At 41.4% G+C, this 15,310-nt stretch overlaps 1 protein-coding gene across 1 annotated transcript in view; it reads right to left on the reverse strand.

The window, feature by feature from the left end:
• Positions 1 to 248: 248 nt before the first annotated feature.
• Positions 249 to 15,310, reverse strand: part of KIF26A (kinesin family member 26A) — a 94,183-nt gene continuing 79,121 nt past the window's right edge. Inside the window, exons 7-15 of the mRNA XM_053981663.1 lie at positions 14,260 to 14,353; positions 13,509 to 13,771; positions 13,075 to 13,258; positions 12,629 to 12,788; positions 10,789 to 10,951; positions 6,854 to 10,232; positions 3,237 to 3,427; positions 2,213 to 2,363; positions 249 to 1,724 (exon numbers count right to left, since the gene is read on the reverse strand). Coding sequence (XP_053837638.1) covers positions 1,549 to 1,724; positions 2,213 to 2,363; positions 3,237 to 3,427; positions 6,854 to 10,232; positions 10,789 to 10,951; positions 12,629 to 12,788; positions 13,075 to 13,258; positions 13,509 to 13,771; positions 14,260 to 14,353 — 4,761 coding nt within the window. The 3' untranslated portion in view covers positions 249 to 1,548. The remainder of the gene's footprint in view (positions 1,725 to 2,212; positions 2,364 to 3,236; positions 3,428 to 6,853; positions 10,233 to 10,788; positions 10,952 to 12,628; positions 12,789 to 13,074; positions 13,259 to 13,508; positions 13,772 to 14,259; positions 14,354 to 15,310) is intronic.

The raw sequence follows: 15,310 nt of genomic DNA on the forward strand, positions 1-15,310 counted from the left end.
CACAGGTCTTTGTTCTGTAAACTATCAAGTGCTAAGAGAATATGAGTATTATCACTGCTATTTATTTCACCCTTTGGTGTTTCGTCTCTCTTTCCTGATTGGTTTATGATGACGAATGTCAGAACTCTGTTCCCAGTTATACACCTCTTGGGCAAGGAGACAATGCAATGTGACATTTAAAACAGTGTACCAGAGACCATCCTCCCTCTTCTGAATACTGAGATCACATACACAGCAAAAAGCACTCGTAACAATAGATGTATCTTTTATTCACAGATAAAAACAGAAGCAAGCTGTTATAATACATATTTATACAAAGGATTTGAAAAAACCATAAAAAGGAAGATGATTAGAAAATATGATTCATTATGAAATGTGGTATTACATACACTATTAAACCTTTTCAAAAGTATTTGTTTGGCAACAATTTATCAATAGTTTCCACACTTAAGTGGCTTCCTTCAAAAAAGCACAAATCTCATGCAGCATGTATAAACTTGATCCTGAGGGTTTGCCTTCCTTAGAAAAACTGTAAAAAGATATACTATTTGTCTTAAAAGTTCAAAATGCAAATGCTATATTTATAGTCAAAACTATATAAAAATATGGACCTAACTTAACATTTACAAAAACTTTTTGCTCCTTTTTTTTTTTTTTGCTTGTTTTATGGTTTTGGTAATAAACATAACTCTCAATTCCTGCAGTTAGAGAGGAAAAAAGAAAACTAAAACAAACCACAGTGCCCTTTGCAGACTTCCTCACATAAAGTTTACGACTCCAAAAAAGACCAGGTCTGTGAAAAGTGAGGTTAGTAACCAAGGAAGTAGGTAAGCAGTTAATATATATCTATATATGTATATATAAAATGGAAAACAAACATTTCTTTTGATCTGAAAAAGTAATAATACAAAACCTGAAGGTAAAACAATCATCTCAAAATGCCATAATACTCCTTCTCAATAGATAAATGTTCATAAAAATATCTTGAACCCTAACCAAGAAAACAATTATAATACAATTTTAATTCTGCTACATAAAACAGCTTTTCTATGAAACAAGAAGGCAAGTTCAGGTATGAAAACATAATTTACTTATTGCTTTTGCTACAATGTTGTTTGTTTTTACATATAGTCATAAATACACTATACAGTATAAAATATTTCGTAGGAATACATTTTGTGGTCTGCTTAGGTTTGCTGGCTTTAATTCTAGCACCAAATACAAAAATGAAAATCAAATGAACTTTAAAGGCACTTCCATTTCATGTTTGTTTGTTAATTAACATCAGGGTTTGTACGAAATTTCTTCGCTTCCCTCTGGTAGAAGCAATACTTGATCCTACTTTTACCTTTGTACAGCTCAGGTCACATTGAGGCACCAAATATTTACGAACATTCCCATTCCTCAGCTGTTTCTTTCTCTTACAACATTCATTGTTGCTTTTTAGTCTTCACCTTTCCTCCTTCACTTCCCAGCTACTTTATCCGTTTACTTCTTCATGTCGGACGACCCAGCTTCACTTCCCTCAGTCCCTTGAAAAACCTCTCTTCAAACCTCCACCTCCCGCACTCCATCCTGCGCATCGCTTATCCCGATATCGAAACACGTCACTATCATGATATGTGACTTGCACAGATTTACACACTGCTCCAGTTCTTCTGTCACTTGTTCCAGTGCCTCCAGGTACTCCTGTGACTCCTTATCAAGATCAGGATCCACTTCAACTGTCAGACAAAAAAGTACTCAGTAAGAGAAACAGCTTATCATAAACATTATTCTATCACAAAGCAGCCAACATGGTAGAGTAAAATTTAGTTTTTCTTGAACTAAACTCCCCCCCTTTGTTCAGCAGATACAAAACTCTACCTTGAAGCTCCAGTTATGCACAACACTCAGTCTGGGAACAAATCTCATGCCTCAATTTCCCAGCTATAACATGGATATGGAAACAATTTTTTTCCTTCTTTGCAAAGAAGAATAATAAAAGACTAATAAAAATCACATTTAATATTAATGGCACCATTTTAATGTTCTCTTCTGGTTGGTTTGGATGGGCTTTTTTGTTTGAATAGCATATTACAGAAACACAGATTGAGTCACAAGTCAATTCAGCAAAATGTCTTAGCAAGTGATTAAGTTTTTCAGTGGGACTGCTGACATGCTGAAAATCTGTTAGAGGCTGATCATACTGCTGTTTTTACAAAATACTTACAGTCTTCTTTCCACTTATTTGGATCCATCATCAACCTGCACTTTGTCTCTTCCAACTCTTCCTTCAAAAATTCGTGCTTTGCCTTTATTTCTCTGATTCGCTGCTGGCGCCTCTCTAGTATCTTCAGCTTGGTATGGAAATACATCAGACCCTTTTAAGACATAGAAAGACCATTCCATGAATTTTCCTGTTGTGAGCTGGCCTGTAACAGTCTGACAAAAATTGCTCTCAGCTCACTACTTGTAAGAGAGAGCAGGTGGGTTATTTTATTTGGTTGTGGGGTTGGTGGGGTTTTTATGGGTTTTTGGGGGGTCTTTTTATTTGACGTTTACATTAATGGATTCTAATCTAGAGGAACTGCAAGCTACATCACTTGAGTATTTGTTGCACTTCTCTGAATTAGCAAGCATCTCTTAATACATTGTGAAATTACTACTGTTTGTAGATATTTTTTTTTCCAGTAGTGAAAATGATAAACAGACTAATGATAATGTCAGAGTTACAGTTAATACTAAAACATGAATTCTTGTTTTCTAAAAAGCATTCCTACCTTCTCAACATCCTGGAAAGGCTATTATAAAAGAAAGGGGGAAAAGGCATCAGTAGAACATAGAATTCTGGTCTCTAAAACAGAATTAGCTGAAGTGTTTTCCAGTTACAAGTAAGTTAAACTCAGTATATCCCTGGTTTAATAGAATCCTGTCATTTACATAAAGAGTTAATGACCCTGTCATTGAGGGAGGCTGTAAGGTTCCACCAGCCAGTCTAGGATTATGAAGTCTTCTCATAATGTATTCATTGGTAACTTCCATTTACACCATCAGTCATGTTAGACACAATTAATTTTAGACAGTAATCATTTTCATTTTCTGTGTTAAGGGTACCCCAACATATGAATTGTAAAATTAATAATTATAGTACTTTAATTGCATTCAATTTCCTGAACACCATTCTGGCATTCAAGCAAGGACTTTGTCTGTATATTGTAATTTAAGTTGTCTACAGTTGTAAAATATGTGCTGACCTCAGTTTCCTCTTGTCTGTGTCGCTGTAATCGTTCCACATCATCAATCTCATAAACTTTAATTTCAAATGGCTCTTTCAAAGTGCCTGGCAAAGGTGGTAGATCAACCCATTGGCCAGTGACACTGGGTTTTCTTCCTAAGGAGGCAGCATCTGGCAATGGTGCAGGAATCAGTCTGCGACGCTGGAGACCTGAAACACAAAAACAAACATTCCTCAGGATCTAAGAGACTAACACGCTGCAGAACATACTGCAGTGAATTAAAGAAAGATCTAGGTTCTCAGTATACTTAGGAAGAAATGCTTTTCTTGATCTTTTCCTTTTAGTAAAATACCCTCAGGCTGCTAATTGAGTTACTGCCTTGACAAAGTAGGTTTCATTTGGTTCCCAGATGGGAGAAACAGCAGTTCCTCTCCCAAAGCAGATGTCTGAACATCAGTTGTTTATTCTCTCCTTGCAGAAATATTTTGCCTGGACTGATTTTTCTTTGGTGGACTAAAGTGTTTTTCATTACCTTGCAAAGGCAGTGAGATAGTGAATAATCTAAAACTAATACTGATAATGACTTACTTATCTGGAAATCTTCTGCTCCCCCAGTTAAAGCCAAGCAAGGTTAAGATCCTTGTCACTGCACTACATCTTTGCAAAGCTCAAACAGTTCCCTCCAAAACTACTGACTGCTGTTTTAGGGTGCTAAATACCAGCCGTTTTCAGTGATTTTGTGGGATTGAGAGGCATTCAGAAGGCATCAACCAAGCTGCAATTTGAGCACCTCTAATGTTGAGACATCTCACACCTTTGCACCAGCACCCAGAAGCTCAGTGCATGACAAAACTCACCAATTCTGGGAGCCTTCAATAGAATGCACCCAGATTTTCCAAGAAAATCATACTGGTCCATTATGTTTCTGCTAGGGTTCAAGTTTCATGAAGCAGAGACTGACTTATATCCTTTAGAAATGCAAGAGCTGGCACTCTGGTGCCCAGAAGGTTTTTTGTGATTATTAAGTCTCTTACCATTCTCTAAAAATCTGACCTTTACAGTACATGTCCCAAGCATGAGTACATGCATAGAGCTGGTCAGGCAACATTAACAAGCCTGCAGCCCCATCCTTAAGAAGAGGAGGGCTGAAGGCCACCAGAAACAAGCTGAAATGACACAAGGTAGCAGTAAGTGTAAGCTGACTTTAGGTGACTGGTGACAATAAATTAAGTAATTAATTGCCTCTTCTTATTAAAAACTAAATTGGAGGTGAAGAATCTTGTTTCTTCTGCTCTTATGAAAGGGAGCACATCAAACAGACAAGGCAGCTCTGCTCAAAGGACAATGCTGCCAAAGTAACTTCTGGGCTGAGACCTCTACAGGAGATGTAAGTGGAAGTTAAGGCTGTCACATAAGCCCTCTCATGAACTCCAACATGAAGACAAAATCCCAGCAGGCACTCCCAAAGCAATACACCTCCAGTGATACCCCAAAAGTTACCTGCTTTACATATTCTTAAGAAAAACATCTCTCATTCTTAATTGTATCCTTGCTGATTTCTAAGTAACAGGAACAAAACGGGAATGTTTTCAAAAGGGGAAGGAAGACTTGATTCTACTTCTACAAAACCATTCTCACAACCCAAACCCATTCAGCCTGAAACACCACTATAGTCCTGTTGGATGAAGCCACCCACTGTAACCCTGACCCTGTAATGGCTGACAGGAGATCCCCCTGAGGAGGACACCAAACAGATGTGGTCAAGCATGTGCAATAAGCAGGCAAACTTCATTTCTCCAAGAAATGGGAACCAAATATCATTTGTCCAAGAATTAAGTTACAGGATAAGGGGACAGGTTTACAGTGACATACATGAGAGTAAGATGTGTCCTTAAATCCAGAGACTCTAACATAGTCTGGTGTTACATAAGCTATTCAAAGAATATCTAATAATGTGCAAAGATTACTATTATTTTAGAACAGTAACAGCTCTGAACCAAACATTTCTCGTAAGAAATATTTGATGCACTTCCTGGTAAACCGCATTTCATGCATAAAACACATTATTTTCTCAAAGTCTACAGCACTCCAAAAAAGTAATACATAATTTACAGATATAGAGCAATTACAACTGGAAAAAGAAATAGTTTGTCATTTTAAATGACCATATAAGTATTTCCTGGGGCAAAAACAAATACAAATCCATCAGGGGGTAATGCCTTCTCAATATGTGTGCAACTTATACAGCTGTTGATATTGATTTGTGGGAAAGGTTTAAAAGGCAGATATGCTATGGAAAGAAAAGAGCAGCAAATATTATACTAAGTTTCCAAAATGATTTACCACTTGCTGAAGCAACTCAGTTTTCTTGACCAGAAAGCCCCATGAGATCAACTTCATTCATTTGGCTTTACTGCCAGGACTGAGTATCGTGGGTATCTACAGGGATTGCAGTAATTGCCACTTTCCCACCAGAAGTTCAGACCCAGCACATTGCTGATATTAGTTCCTACTATATTTCCAATAGTCAGTATGCCCAGGTTGCTGAAGGAGGCTGCTGATCATGATCTACATGGCACTGGTTGCCATTGGTTCTTTACAATACCACAAGACCTCAACCTAGATCTGAGAAATTGTCACTGTAACACCAACCATATGAACCAGATTTTGAAGCTGACTACAAATACACTTGGACTGCAGCTGCACTTACATGAGCACCAGCAGTGAGAGCAATAAGAAAAGGCACCAGAGGGAAGGAAAGGGGACCTGGCCCCCATATACCCACTTTTTCTTGGCATGGTCAGACACAGTGAGCCAGAGTTGCCTCTTCCAAGCAACTCTCCCGGTCAGTTTCCTACTGCATACACTATCCACACACACAGCCCGAAATTTCTTAATATAAATACTATTAGAGTGCAATACAATAATGTTGTGACTAGCTAGTCACTGCATCTTACACACTTGCCCTACTGCTCTAAGCCTTACCTTTGGGTAATCCAACGTACATTTAGTAATCCTCATTAATTCACAAACACTCTTCTCCCCTCCCAGCTTATTCCTTTGTTTCTAAACTACAGTCCCAGCCAGTCTCTCTGGCATTCCCTCACAGACACCTAGCAGCAGAGCTCCTCCTCTCCTCACTGCCCTTCTCTCACCAGTCTTTCAGGATCACTCACTCAATCCTCACAAAAATTCATCAGCACTCAGCCAGCACCTCACTTTTCCCATCCCACCCATAACACCTTCCTATTTGGGCCACCCTGGCCCTGGCCCTGCTGAGGGAGGAAGGAATGTCCCCCACCTGCCAGCAGCCACCTGCTGCCTCCTCCCTCACAGGGAGGCTGCCGGCACCCCGGGGCACCCACACCTCTCCTGCCCTCTCCACCACAGCACCTGTGTCACACCTGCAGCTTTGAAGTAAAATAAATGACAAGTAGCTGCTGTCACAGCAATACACATGCACACACAAGCGCATGCAGTCAGTCCACCTCCCTGCTTTGAGCTCCCTCCAAGCCTCCTCTCCTCTCTGTCAGAGATGCCACAAAACACCTCCATCCTCAGTGGGGCACCAGCTGCCTCCACTGCTGCAGTGGGGCACCAGCAAACACCTGGCCACCTGCCCCTTCATGTCTTACCTGTTGACCGTTTCTTGGGGGATTTCAGGCTCCTCATCCGACCCGGTGACGACATCCCGCTCTCACTCATGGAGTCGTGTGCTGAGGAGGCGCTGCCGGTGGCCTCGCTGTCCCGAATCATGCTCTCATAGCCGCTGCTGCCCCCACTGTGGTAGAACAGAGCCGTCCTCCCCATGGCTGGTGGCAGCTCCCCGCTCAGGACGCTGCTGTTGTCACTGCCGTGCCCGCTGCTGTAGCGCTGCGGCCGCCGCGGTGCCGTTATCTTGCTGTAGGGAGACGGCAGCACCGGCATCTGTGACTTCTCGTCGCTGAGGTTGATGCCACTGTCGTTGCCACTGTCAGAGTCGGTGGAGCCTCGGAAGTGTCCCGCCTTGGCAGAGCCGCCTGACACCAGCTCGTTCACGCGGCTGTTGGCCGCCCTCATGGCCTGCTTGGTGCCCATGATGGTCCCGCGGCCGGGTTTGCTGCTGACAGGCTGCACAGAACGGGGGGCTGCCTTCCCACCAGGGGCCATGCCAGAGCCCTTCCCTGCAGGCTGTGCCAGGGACTTCACAGAGGAGCTGAGAGACTTTGACCCACTGGCAGAGAGGCCCCGGGTTTTATTCCCATTGGCTTGCACCTTTTGGTTAGCTGTGGGTTTTGCCTGGTTGTTTTTACCAGGGGCAGTGAAGGGCAATGGTAAACCCATACTGGAAGCAACAGGAGGGACCCCCAGCCTGGGGACAGAGCGTCCTGCCCGGCTGTTGCCAGTGCTCCCGCTGTCCCTCACCAAGCTTGCTTTGGATCCAACTGATGTCAGGCTGTCACACCTCTCCAGAGACATGTGGCTCCCGTATCGGTGAACAGTTTCACTCTTTGACGCCTTCACCTTTAAGCTGGACGTCATCTTGGGCAAAGAGTGGTCACCCTTCAAGTTCATTTTGCAGCTGGCACTTTCACTAAAGTAAGAGCCAGCTTTCAACCGCAAATCTGCTTCATCTTCAGCCTTTGGCGTGGCAGCTCTGGCAAAGTCCAGGCCAGAAGCTTTCCCCCCACCGTTACCCAGACCAACAGGTTTCTGCTCCAGGCTCGATTTACGTACAGGAGGTGTTGGAGGTGTTGGCCCACCTGGTCTGGGCAACATGGTTGATTTCTGTGGTGTGTTCTTCTTTCCCAGGGACGATTTCAAGCTGCCAGTGGCCAAGGGAGCATCTGAATTCCCTCGGGTCACACACTCCAGCAAAGTACTGTTAGCGTGTGACACTGGCATCACTCCCAGTGTGGTGGCTCCTCTCTTCAGCTGTGGCATCTTCATCGCAATTTCTGACTTCTTGGCAGCTCCACTGGAAGATTTACAGGCCATTTCACAACCATCCACAACCCTCTGCGAACAGGCGAGCATAGTCTGTGACTTTGTTGGCCTGGACACTGTGCCAAAACCCTGGGCAGCTTTTTCTGGCTGCTTCTCAGTACCAAACGTGTGAGGTTTTGGAGACAGCAGCGACTCTGCAGGTTTTGCTTCCAAGTGATAATCGGTGCGTAACAGCCAAGGATCTTCAAATATACCATGTGGATTCTGCAGCTCTTTATAGCTGAGGACAGTATTATTGTGGATTGGAGAAGAGGTAGTTTTTGTTTTCCTAGGAAGACTAGAATGTATTGTTTCTATCACAGGCGCATCACGAGAATTACTAAATTTAATTTTTACTGGCTGATCAGTGACACAAAAAGCACTTTTTATCTGAGATGCTTTGGTAGTTTCAGAGGTTTGAGGGCTTTTACTGATGCCTGAGGAAAGCTTGCTGGAACTCAAGCTCTCACTCTCCAGCTCAGAGAAGCAAAATCCACTGTCATTCAGAGCACTTTTCAGGGGGACACATAAATGGGATGAGTCCAAGTTGAAGGATTCCTCGGACTTATTACAGTTGTAAGATGACTGTGCGACAAAACTGTCACTAGACTGGGCTCCATCACTTTCAATTGTACAAATGCTGACTTCACTGAGCCAGGAACTAATGGAGGAACGTCTGCTGCTGGTAAAGGGATCCTTAGCAAAGGGCACAACAATATCAATATTTACACCAGTAGAAGTCTCCTGTGAGGTATAAGCATCGAACTCATCATTTATGCTGCTGATAATACTGACCGGCCTCGAACCCGATGCAAGGGCCTGAAGGGAGCAGTCACTGTTAAAGCTAATGATACTGGAAGGTCTCCCATTATCCATAATTCCACTAATAGAGAGCTCTTCCACCACTGTGAAAACAAGCTCATCCTCTCCATTCAGCTCAACAGGCTGCTGCAAAGTCACTGTGGTGGTCAGTATATCCCGATCAAAACATTTCCCTCTGAATGCTGACCTGAAGCTGTGTACCTCTATCGCACCTGACTGACTCTGGGTGTTGCTACCAACAAGGAATGTGCTTCCTAAAGGGTTTTGCTCGGGTTTGTTTCCCATCTGTTTGCTCATTCCCACAGGAGGAGTCCGAACTGCATTGCTATTGTCCAGCTCCAAATTCTCAGCTTTGGAGCTTGGGGAGTGTTCTCTCTGCTGTGGAGGGGGAGGTGCTGGGCTTGGCAAGGGTCTCTTCACGTACAAGGACTTTTCCTTAGTGACACATTCAGCTGTGGCCTTATTCTGCTCTGGATTCCTCAAAGGGCTACACCTTGAAGTCTGCAGGGAATCAGTGATTGTCTCTCTCTCCCCCTCTAGGATAGAGTCTATTATTTTGTTGTCAGCTCTGCTCTGCAGCTTGGAAAGCTCTGCTTTCAAGTGAGGTGTGCTATTTTCTTGACAGTTGCCATTGCCACCCCTTGGTGCAACAGCCTGGAAAGGAAGATTATATCCTTTTTTGGGAGATGCAATTTCTTGTGGAATCAGTTTCTTAAATCCTCCAGAAGGAGAGGATACTTTTTCCTTTATCAACTTAGACTGTGCATTTTCTGTACTTCCAGGAGCAGAACTACAATTGGATCCAACAGAGATTTCTCCACAAGCAAATTTCATGGGTTCCTCACTTCCGTCAATGCACTCTAACCTTTCCTGCAGTTCAGCAAAAGTGTTGCATTTGAAATGGTCCTTGTCAGAACTCCTACTAATAGCAGAATTGTCTTTATTTCTCTTCTTATTTAGGGACGGGATAATGGGAACAAAATCAGGGGGACCTTCGTTATCTGTCAATTCCCTGTCGGACAAAGCTGCACCGTTGGGACCAACATAGATGACAGTATCACAAGACTGTTCACTGCTGGAGGAATAATCAGGATCACTGGATATATTCAGGACAGGAAGGTCAGGGTCAAGGGCAACAGTTCGTGGGTGGAATGGTCGCAAATGGGGCGGTCTCCGGACATGTCCTTCCTCACATGAACTCTCTCCTCCAGACGAGCTGGATGCATACTGCAAATGACATGTAACAGCAAATTTATTAGTATCAATTGATAAATAAGTATACACATGTACAGAAATTGATTAAAAGGTCAGGTTGCAACATAATCTGTGCTTTGTGTATATTATCATGACTACATCTAGTGGGAAAATATTAGAGGGAAGGGTAAATTAAAATAACATGCTACATAGATTTTACTGTATTAGTCATAATATAACAATCACACCCTTTCAGATAATTTCCATTAAATATTATGCATTGTCTTTCTCCTCAATAGTTTTCTGCTCCTCCTCTATTGATTTTTAATTAATATTGATAGAAGCTTTTGAGATAGTTCCACATGTAAGCAAAGAAAGAATACGTGTTTGAAACAAAAAGAAGGGAATTTCAGGATTAAGGATTGGGGGCAGGATGATGGCTCAGTGCCAAGTCATTTGTCAGTCCCTCTCCTGAGATTTTACACATTTTGTATTACTTCCTACCATTGAGAAATCCCATGTTCCCCTACTGAGAGGTTAGGAAAACTCATTTTCGAATGAATTAATTTCTGCTGCTTTCTGAACCAACCTTGGATTTCTTCTTTCTCATGCGGTGGATTCGTGATGCGAGCTGAACAGTTGTGAGAGTCTCTGCATAATTGGCTGGGGAGTCAGAAATGTGTGCAATCATAGTAGTCCTGCAGTTGATGTTCCCAAGCGATTCCCTCAACAACATTGTCAACTTGTTGTCCCTGTACAAAAAAATGGTAACACCAGGATTATTTAAAGAAACCACCACCTTTTTTTGCAGAATTTTACACCACAAGCTGTGTTTTCATTCTCATGCATGCATGGTACATGTAGATAAGAAATATGCTCCTGTTATTGACCACACTTAAAATGTGTCTAAATGTACACATACAAAGGTACCAATATTTTAATTTATCTGTCTGTGTATTTACAGTATGGTAAGTCATTTTGTTGCTCAGAAAATTGTAAACCAATTGACTGATAATTATTTTTCTCAGGTTTATGTCATACTACCTAAAAGAGCTCATGAGTGCTGCATTTTCAGCTGAACAGATATAGTACCTGGACAGTTACACTCTGTGAGCTCTATGCAAACACTTTTAACAATAATAAGTAAAAGAAGTCAACGGAAATGGTAAGAAATCTCTAAACAGATGTTAGATATCAGAAATACAAGTGTCTCCCCAACTAATCTACTTTCCATTCTGCCACCTGTGGTCTGCTCTGACATAGCAAAAGGGAAGCAGAACTTATTTCTGAAGGCTTTCCTGGTGATATAAAGCCTCCACTGTGGATAGTAAATCTGACAAGACAAGTGATATTTTGTGTTCCACTGGTCTCCAAGACATCTTTCCTCACGGCTCCTTGGAGTAGGAAGCTCCCTGCTCCCTAAGCAGTTCCAACCTGAGGGAACTCCTGTCATGTCTGGTCACTAAACCACAGTAGGTGACCAAGTTGAGGATCTGCCCTTCCCTATTCTAACCCATCCATCCTCTATTCCATACACAAGCCTAGCTAGTAGCCTGAGGAAAATATCTCTCTGCCTAACACAGAAGGAAAAAAAACACCTGTTTGAGATGCATCACTAGATAAATATGTGAAATGACATGATTGATAATGCATTATAACTTTGTGCTGTTGTTAAGACAAGCAGCAATTAAATTTAAGGATTGAAGGCCAAGTTCTGGTAAGGCTGTATACAATGTCACTGTTGTCTTTAAGCTGGGCTCCCCACAGGTGTGTTTGACAAAAAATTGTTGTCACAGACACTCCACAAAGGAACACGCCTAAACATTCACTTCTGCTAAACTGATGTTCAACATGGTGGTCCTTTTTTTTTTTTTATTTTAAAAGACGTATCAACCAAAAAGACACACAGAAATAACAACCTTTGCTGACCATACTTGATCAATACTCAATTATTTTCCAAAATTTCAGTACAATTTTTACATTTTCAAAAAGAAGAGAAAGTCCTATGAAATTTGGGTTCAATTATTCACAAAGTCCAACTGGCTGAAATCAGCCAGAAATTCCAAATCCAGGAAACAAAGAGAGAGAAGGAAGAAAAACATCGTAGCCATTTTTCCCTCACTTTTTTCAAGAATCAAACCCTTCCCAACAGTTCACCCAAATTCAGTATATACTAATATACCATTTTTGGCCATCTAACTAAGAATTTCACGTTACTTGAACATTTGAAAACCTGTGTGTATGTTAGTATGGACAAGGAGATGAACAGATACGTGTATCTATAGGAGTGACCTTGAAAGAAGACAGACCCCACTCTGACAGCATTTCCTTTAACTTCATATTTCATGAAGAGTAAATTGTTGATGCAATCCATTTCTCAGGTAACACCACCCACAAATTTAAGATAATGCAGACAAGAACTGACTTACTTATATGGCACATGCTTAGCACCATTAATTAAGGCCAAAATTACGTTGCCCAGGGCAGAGAGAGACAGACACAGAGAGCCTCCTCCATCTCGGCTCTTGCTCAGCACTTTTTCACAGCTCCCCAGATCAATGAGATGCAAACGACTGCGTCCTCCAGACACTAAAACAAAAAGGGGAAAAACAGTTGTACATCACATTCTTGCATGGACTCAAGCCAAACTTGGTATTCAGAAGGCATTCAAATGAGGAGAATAATGAATACAGAATGGGATAATGACCAAATTAATATTTAATTGTAAGGAAACCAGGTATTAGTCACAGCTACAGAAGTCAAAGGTGACTCAACTGGCTTGAGAGATCATCTCTAAGTTAATGGCAAATTATTATTAAAACTAATGCAAGACCACATCATTTAAAAATAAACAATATGGTAAGAACATTCATACTTCCTCCTTTGCCACTCTTCTCCATGCGATACTGGTATATGTGAAGAGTAAAGAGCATGTGTGAATTCCTCCTATCTTCCTCCTCACATTCAGGCTTGCTGGTGCTCCTGGCAGCAATTGCAGCATCAAGGAAAAAGGCAGCTTTCTCTGCTGTTGGGGCCCTTAGCTCACTTTGGTTTTGAAGCTTGAATATAGACAAGAAAATGACTAATTAGCACAGGGGCATTTTTTTTATTATTTTTTTGCTGAACATGCTAAATCTCCAGGGCACTAAGAGAAACAAATATGTACGCCATGGGAGATGAGCTTATAAATTAAAAGCAATACATTTTTTTACAGGCTTAAAAGTTGTCATAATTGTTGTCAGATAAAAGGAAATAAAAAGTAGAAGAAAGTCAGGCTCAGAAAAATCTATGTTGTGATATTCATTATACCTGGGTTCCACATATTGGATCTTCTCTCAGATAAACCCCAGGAGACTGGCCATCCTGAAGGCTGCCAGTGGCTACTTCAGCTAACAAATCCTTAAGGTTTTCATCTTTGCCACTGATCTCTACAGCAGATACTCTAATAGAGAAACGAGTTCCAGTTTTTTCTTTACGTTCATTGATCAATTTGAAGAGCCAAGAAATTGCACAGGGGATGATACCAAGGCTTTGTGTGGAGTTATCCTTCCCAATCATGGTAAAAGATTTTCCTAGAACGAAAAGACAAACATAAACACAATTAACCTTTCCTGTACAAGGCAGTGTGTCTTCATATTGCTACCTGATATCATCACGGCATTACATGTAATGCCATGTGCTGCACAGATAAGGGAAAAAACAGATTAAAAAATTCAAAGTATTTAATTAATAACCCATTACTATTTATTCAATTAGGTTTGCAAGTTGTATAAGCCAGACCCACAGCAAATTAATGCTAAAAACATCTCTGATCGTTTGATTTTCATCACAATGCACCTACATAAACTTGCTCTTGAATAAGCTAATATGATGCTACATTTTACCTTTTCAAATTAAAACTTAAAATCACAGTGTAGAAATAAACCATGATAAGTTTGCAAAGCTAATTAAAAAGAAATTCTAATCTATTCATATACTCCAGGTTTATTGTTCCAGGAGCTGACAGCATGTAATTACCAGACTGACATAGTAATTAACTGTAACGAATTTGGGAGCTCACCAAGCTTGACATGACCAAAGCAAAATATGCAACCATCTGCACCATTCACAACAGACTGGATTACTTCTGCCACTGTTCCAGAGCATACCTCAGCCTGAAAGAAAAATTGGAGACAAATAAGTGAAAGAGCATATAGTGCTGTGGGTTTTACTATTCTTCTGTAATGAAATGAATGACTCAATATTTTTGAGGTGCAATATTCTCCCCATTTTTATGGCATCAGTCCTATTATTTTAGTAAGTATGCTATCTTAAAAAATAATAAAATATGCTACTACAGCCTAAAATAGTTTTCAATTCTATTAAACCTATTCTCTTGGAATATTGATTCTATGACTAATGTAGCAAACTGAATGCTATCCAACCAGGCTTCCTGCTGGTATAATAGCTTAGCCAAAGCTATTCAGTAATAGTAGAAACTCCACTGAAATTAAGCTACTCAGGAGTGCTCACAGGAATTAAAAAGACATCCATACTGGAGAAAATGCATTAAGATCCCTGAATAAGATTTCATAGTATCACATTTTCCTCTTCCAGTGGAAACATTATCATCAATAAAGAAAACTTGCTAAAATACTTGGTTGTGCTAAAACCAGTTTATCCACGTCAGGGAAGGTTTCAAATACAATAAGATGATCTATTATTTACAGCAACTGGGGGCAGGGGAGGGGGTTGCTGTAAATATGTAACTACAGTGAAATTATAAGGCTCTGCTTGCAGATGCATGGCAGCAAGCTTGCCTGCAGCAAGAACACCTCCACAGAAGGGGCTCCAGTGGCCAACGTCACCCAAAAACATCACAACAGGCCACCCAACAGGCCTGCCACAAGGCACTGAAAAGCCATCCCAAACCAGGGGTCAACAGCCTGAAGGACTGGTGCCAAAAGCAGCAGACACACAGGCTGTGACCAGCCACCTTGCAGCAGGGCTGGCAGCACAAGGAAGAAAGCCTTACTTCCAGTTCTGGACTCACGTTGAGATCACTGTTGCATACTTCTGCACAAAGTATGCAACAAAAATATGTTTGAACTTATGCAGGATCTAAAAACAGC

The sequence above is a fragment of the Vidua macroura genome, chromosome 6 (genome assembly GCF_024509145.1).
Source record: "Vidua macroura isolate BioBank_ID:100142 chromosome 6, ASM2450914v1, whole genome shotgun sequence".
NCBI lineage: Eukaryota > Metazoa > Chordata > Aves > Passeriformes > Viduidae > Vidua > Vidua macroura.